The sequence below is a fragment of the Echinops telfairi genome, unplaced genomic scaffold (genome assembly GCF_000313985.2).
Source record: "Echinops telfairi isolate 266 unplaced genomic scaffold, ASM31398v2 ScPeMD7_4;HRSCAF=17, whole genome shotgun sequence".
Classification (NCBI taxonomy): domain Eukaryota; kingdom Metazoa; phylum Chordata; class Mammalia; order Afrosoricida; family Tenrecidae; genus Echinops; species Echinops telfairi.
This window is the reverse complement of record NW_022103900.1, coordinates 4,900,874-4,906,821: the sequence shown is the minus strand read 5'-3', so window position 1 is coordinate 4,906,821 and position 5,948 is coordinate 4,900,874. Positions and strand designations below refer to the sequence as shown.

General features: G+C 38.2%; 1 protein-coding gene across 1 annotated transcript in view; it reads right to left on the bottom strand.

The window, feature by feature from the left end:
- Positions 1–2,253: 2,253 nt before the first annotated feature.
- FASTKD1 (FAST kinase domains 1) overlaps positions 2,254–5,948 on the bottom strand; it is a 33,504-nt gene continuing 29,809 nt past the window's right edge. The window contains exons 11-13 of the mRNA XM_013004949.3: positions 5,526–5,664; positions 4,034–4,148; positions 2,254–2,528 (exon numbers count right to left, since the gene is read on the bottom strand). Coding sequence (XP_012860403.1) covers positions 2,427–2,528; positions 4,034–4,148; positions 5,526–5,664 — 356 coding nt within the window. The 3' untranslated portion in view covers positions 2,254–2,426. The remainder of the gene's footprint in view (positions 2,529–4,033; positions 4,149–5,525; positions 5,665–5,948) is intronic.

Genomic DNA, 5,948 nt, shown 5'->3' with positions numbered 1-5,948 from the left:
TTAGGAGGATAATTTGGGGGGTTACTCTAATCCAGTACATCTGGTCTTCTCAGCTATTTGAGTATTTGGTCTATGTTCCCCCCAACCCTCCCGTCTTACTGGGACCTTCTACCATGTGCCTGGTCAGAAGTTGGTAGTGATCTCCAGGTACCATCCAGTCCTTCAGGTTAAGAGGCTGTGGTTCTTGTGGGCAATTAGGCCTATGGAACAATTTCTTGGGTCTTGGGTTTTCTTCATTCTTTCACTCTAGAAAGTAGAAACCCCCAATCGTATCTTCGCCACTTGCAATTCTTTAGGAGGCCAGGCACTACTAACCAAACTAAGGTGTAGGACATTAACTTTATAAACTAAATTTTCTGAGACCATGATTCTAATCCGTTCAACCCAGCTGTTGCCATGAGTTGTTTAGTTGGGTTTGGTTATGCATTCAGCTGTGATCTGCAAGGTCAACAGTTGGAAACCACAGCCAATCCTTAGGTGAAAGACAGGGATTTCTACTCCCATGAACAGTAGCAGTGTTTGGAGTTTTGGGAGAAGTCACCTTATATATCTAGTAACAGTGTCACTTGTATGCTTTATTATATCTATGTATTAACATATGCCTAAAGGATGCACTGAGGAGCCCTGGTAGCACAGTAGTTACACATTTGGCTGCTAACTACAAGGTCAGCATTCCAAAACCACCAGCTGCTCCTCAGGAAAAGGCTGATTTCCACTCTCGCCGAGTCACAGCTTTGGAAACCCACAGGGGCAGTTCTACCCTGTCCTCTAGGGTCCCTGAGTCAGAATCCGAATTGAGTGGATGGCAGTGAGTTTGGTTCTAAAGAGCCACCTTTACCTTCACTTTATGACTCACAAATGCCTTCCTATGGACATATATGCATACACTTCTACCTTTGTAACCACAAACAGTGTTTCTGGTCGTTATTACTATTGTTACAAAATTGAAGGTGTAGCAGTGTTTATCAAAGTTGTCCCCTTTTGTTAGGTACTTCCTGGTGTTTTCATTTACCACGGTCACGTTGTGTGGACCTCCTTTTCATTTGGTATTGCCTTTCCCATCACCAAAAATAACTAGTGTCTACTATCTAGTGATTCTCCCATCCTGCCCTCCCAACCCTGGTAGTAATCACGAAAGAATGTGTCTTTTTGTGTTTATATACATTCCTCACTTTTTATAACAGTGGGAACATACAATATTTGTCTTTTGGTGGTGATTGACTTATTTTACTCAGCATCACACTTCAATTCATTCATGTTATGTTTTTGTTCTCTTTAGTCTTTGTAATTGTCTAGTATTCCATTGTGACTATTATCACAGTTTATCCATTCACCCACTGATGGGCTTGAGTTGTTTCCATCTTTTTTGTTTCTGTGAGTACTGCTGTTAATGCACATTGGTGGACACCACTGTTCATTTCTTGACTGGATTATTCCAGTCTTTCCTTATCTCAACAGAGCAACCAGAGTAAACTGGTTACATTGTGAGCTCTTGTCATTCCTTTGCTCAAAACCCTCCAATGACTTCCCATCTCAGAGTAACCATGCAGATCTATTTAGACTCTCTTACGTCTAACCTTTTCTCCCACTACATTCTCTATCTCTCCACCCCTGAACATTTATTCTGCGCTAACTAGACTTTTTTGTTACTCTCAAATACTCCAGGTAGATTCTAACCTTAGAATTTTTTGCATTTATTGTTCCCTCTGCATTGGGTAAGCATTAGACAACCACAAAGTCAGTGGTTCAAATCCATCAGTGGCTCCACATGAGAAATATGAGGTTATCTGCTCCCATAAAGATTGATAGCTTCAGAAATCTTCTATAGCTTCACCGAGTCAGAATCGAATCAATGGCAGTGGTTTCGGTTTGGGGTTTGCCGCCCAGAATACTCTATCTTTAGGTAGCCTTACCTCTTTACTATTTTCTCAAATATCACCTCCTCAATGGGTCTTTCCTAGATTATCTGAACTAAAATTACACACCCCAAAACATCCCTATCTTCTGTATTGGATTTTTCTCTACTGAACTTACTATCATGTAAAATGTATTTATTCATTAGTCTGTTTGTAGTCTGACCACACACAGAAAACAGGATGCACACACTACTGTATCCCCAGTGCAGAAACCAATTTCTGGCACAGAGTATACACTCAAAGAATGAGTGATAAGTTGCTTATGTTTTGTAAAAGCTACATGTCTTTTATATTAAGAACATTAAACAATTTTCAGACCACATAGTAGAGAAAGTACTCCATTAAAAAAATATCTGTTTAACTTTATTTTAAGAGGTATTCAATAGGTCTTGTATTCAGTTAATTCCACACTATTTTTTAACCAATCACTTAATTAAAATAAGTCTAGTTGCAACAAATGACGAAAGCTAATTTCACATCAAGACTATGATGATGAAAAAAAAAAAAAGACTATGATGATGATTTGCCTTCTCCAAATATCCGTTCCCTCAGGTAGTCCATCTGAGCATCCTTTGTTGATAGAGCCATTGAGTTCCATTCAAAATGCGGAATCTATAAAATAAGTAATGTGGTTTGCATAAGAGGTTTTTGTTGTTGTCATTTTAATTATACAATTTTTAACTTAAAAAAAAGAACTTTCAAAATTGTTTTAAGAGAAAATGAAGGGAAATCAATACTGTCATTAGTAAACAACTGTTTTCTCAAAATTACCAGGTAGTCATAGATATTTTAATTAAATTATAATAAGACAGGTGAGGTTTGCTTTTCCTTTTATTAAAATCAGCTTTATTATTATTATTTTAAGGATCATTTTATTAGGGGCTCTTACAGCTCTTATAACACTCCCTACAACAATTGTATCAAGCGTATGTTGCCATCATTTTCTAAACATTTACTTCCTATTTGAGACCTTAGTATCGGCTCCTCTTTTTTCCCTCCCTCCTCCCAATGAATAAAAGTTTTAAAGAAACAGAAACAAAAAACACAGGGGAAGACGTACTTATAAGAAAGTTGTTGGAACTCTACTAAATTAGTTCACAATCCTCTTTAGAAGCCACGTGGGTCACATCCCTGGCATTGCCCCAACTACCTTTTCTGGCTCACAGCTCTTTTTAACCTTTGGTTTCTACAATACCAGCCATGAACATTTTCCCAAGGTGACCTAACACCTTCTACTGTAGCATTTTCCTCTGAGAACAATGCTTATGTCCATAATACCCCTTCCCTAGCACAGGAGATCAGCAAATACCAAGAGGTAAAAAAGGAATAGGAAATATTTTTTATTAAATGCTTTTATTGGGGGCTCTGACAGCTCTTATCACAATCCATACATTCATCCATTGTGTCAAGGACATTTGTACATGTTGCCATCATCATTTTCAAAGCATTTTCTTTCTACTTGAGCCCTTGATATCAGCTCCTAATTTTTTTCCCTCCCTCCCTCATGAACCTTGATAAGTTATAAATTATTATTTTCATATGTTATATCATCTGCTGTCTCCCTTCACCCACTCTTCTGTTGTTCGTCCCTCTGGGAGGGGGTTATATGTTGATCCTTGTAATCGATTCCCCTTTTCTCTCCCCACCTTCCCCTTACCCTCCTGGTATCTCTATTCTCATTATTGGTCCTGAGGGGTATATCTGCCCTGATTCCCTGTGTTGCGGGCCCTTATCTGAAGCAGTGTATATGTTCTGGTCTAGCTGGATTTGTAAGGTAGAATTGGGGTCATGATAGGTGGGGTGGGGGGAGAGCATTAAAGAACTAGAGGAAAGTTGTATGTTTCATCAGTGCTACACTGCACACACTGACTGGCTCATCTCTTTCTTGTGACCCTTCTGTAAGGGGATGTCCAATTGTCCACAGATGGGCTTTGGGTCTCCACTCCAGCCCCCACCACACCCCCAGGGAATTTTTTTTTTTTTCAGCAAATAATTTTTTATCATTATTTTACCACACATTAAGAAGGTAATTCTGGAACTTTTTTCATACTTAAAATATAGCCTGTGCCCATTTGTTATTTTTAAAAAGAGGATGTATGACGAGCAGTCCTCCGTACCTGAATTACATGATAACCCAAAATTTCCAAGTGTCGTATTTTCATGGCAGATATTCCCTTTAAGTGATGGATGTTTCTACAAAAAACTCTTGAATCCAAAAACTCCAGAGCAATCCTACATAAAATGTAAATGAAAATTATTTAAAATCACAATGAAATACTGAACAATTAAAAAGCTTTCTGGAACAAGATACATCCTTACAAACGTACAAAATTCAAAGAAATATAAATGAGTACACTTTTTTTTCCTTACCTTAAGAAACTAGTCGGGGGTGGGGGAAAAAAAAGAAACTAGTCATTGATGACCTAGTAAACCAAGTAAAATTTATAGCAAATTATAGTAAATCTCTTCACACTTTCAACCATTTGTTTCTTAGGCCAACATATTTATTATGCCCCTACTCTACATAAGTCCTTATACAGGAAAAAAACGATAGTGACATAATTGAACTCTACCAGAGAATATGTAATATGTAAGGAAGTAATTAGGAGCCCTGGTGGCATAGTGGGCTCTGATCTCAAGGTCAGCAGTTCAGAACCAGCAGCAGCTCCCCAGGAGATAAAGTTTTCTACTCCCATAGAAAGTTACAGTCTGGCAAACCCTCAGAGGCAGTTCTGCCCTGTCCGATAGGGTCGCTTGAGTGGGAATCGAGTCGAAGGCAGTGAGAACTGAGTAATTATAAGGCAATGTAAAAAGTGGCAAAGGGAAGGGGAGGGGAACTGGGCACAAACAATGAAGACGGGAGCACTAGAACTGACTGTGATGATGCAAATACAACTCTTTTAAAAGGATTAAACTGTGGAAGGGTATGCTATGTGAATATTATATCAAGAAAACTACGAGGAATAAAAACACTAAACGACCAAAGGTTACCATAGGTGAAGGAGGAAGAGTTATTGTTTATGGGGTACTGAGTTTATGTTAATGGTGGTGGAATTATTTGGGAAAGGTTATCAAGAATGGTTGTATAACAGGAAGAGTATAATTAATGACACTGAATTTTATGTAGAAGTTGTTGAATTGGAGAATGTTTTGTGGTGTATATCTTTGCCACAATTTTTTAAATTATGAGTAACAATGAGTACAAGAAAGAAGAAAATGTTCTAAAATTGATTGTGGTAGTGATTGTACAACTCTTCTTGATATGACTGAACTATTGAATTGTATGATATGTGGATGAAGTGCCAAAAAACTGTTAAAAACAGTGGCAAAGAGCTATCAGAAAAATAAAGAATGGAACTGCAAAGAAGACACACTTTCTAACTTAGGGACAACTGGCGGGGTCAGCACTTTAATTGGACTGCTCGGCGTTGACCAGAGAAGGAAGGACATTCCTGCCCGGTAGGAGCCACCGGAAAAGCACTGGGAGGGAAGAGAATGCTTGATAAGTAAGGGGCTGATTCTACTCTAATTAATCCTTGTTAATGAGTACATTAATTTGTGCCCAATTTAACCCAGAGGAAGCAAAATCTAAAACTAAGACACAATTACCTTTCAGCTCCTGGTGGTAGCCTTGATCCAGCTATTTGAATATTGGATTTCCAATGGACATCTGGCACTTTCCACCAAATTGTGTTTTGGCTTTCATAAGGCAGAGGTTTTTTCCTTTTATCTAATATACACTCAAAATCTATGGAGGCACACAAGTTGATGATATGAATAGGTAAACACAACAGGTAAAAGTGTTTTGCTTTGTTTTTAATCATTTTATTGGGAGATCCTACAACTCATCACAATCCATACATACATCCATTGTGCAAGTACATTTGTACTTTTGTTGCCATCATCATTTTCAAAACATTTGCTTTCTACTTGAGCCCTTGGTATCAGCTCATTTTCCCCCTCCCTCCCCCTCCCTCCCACCCCTCATGAACCCTTGATAATTTAGAAATTATTATTTTGTCATATCTTACA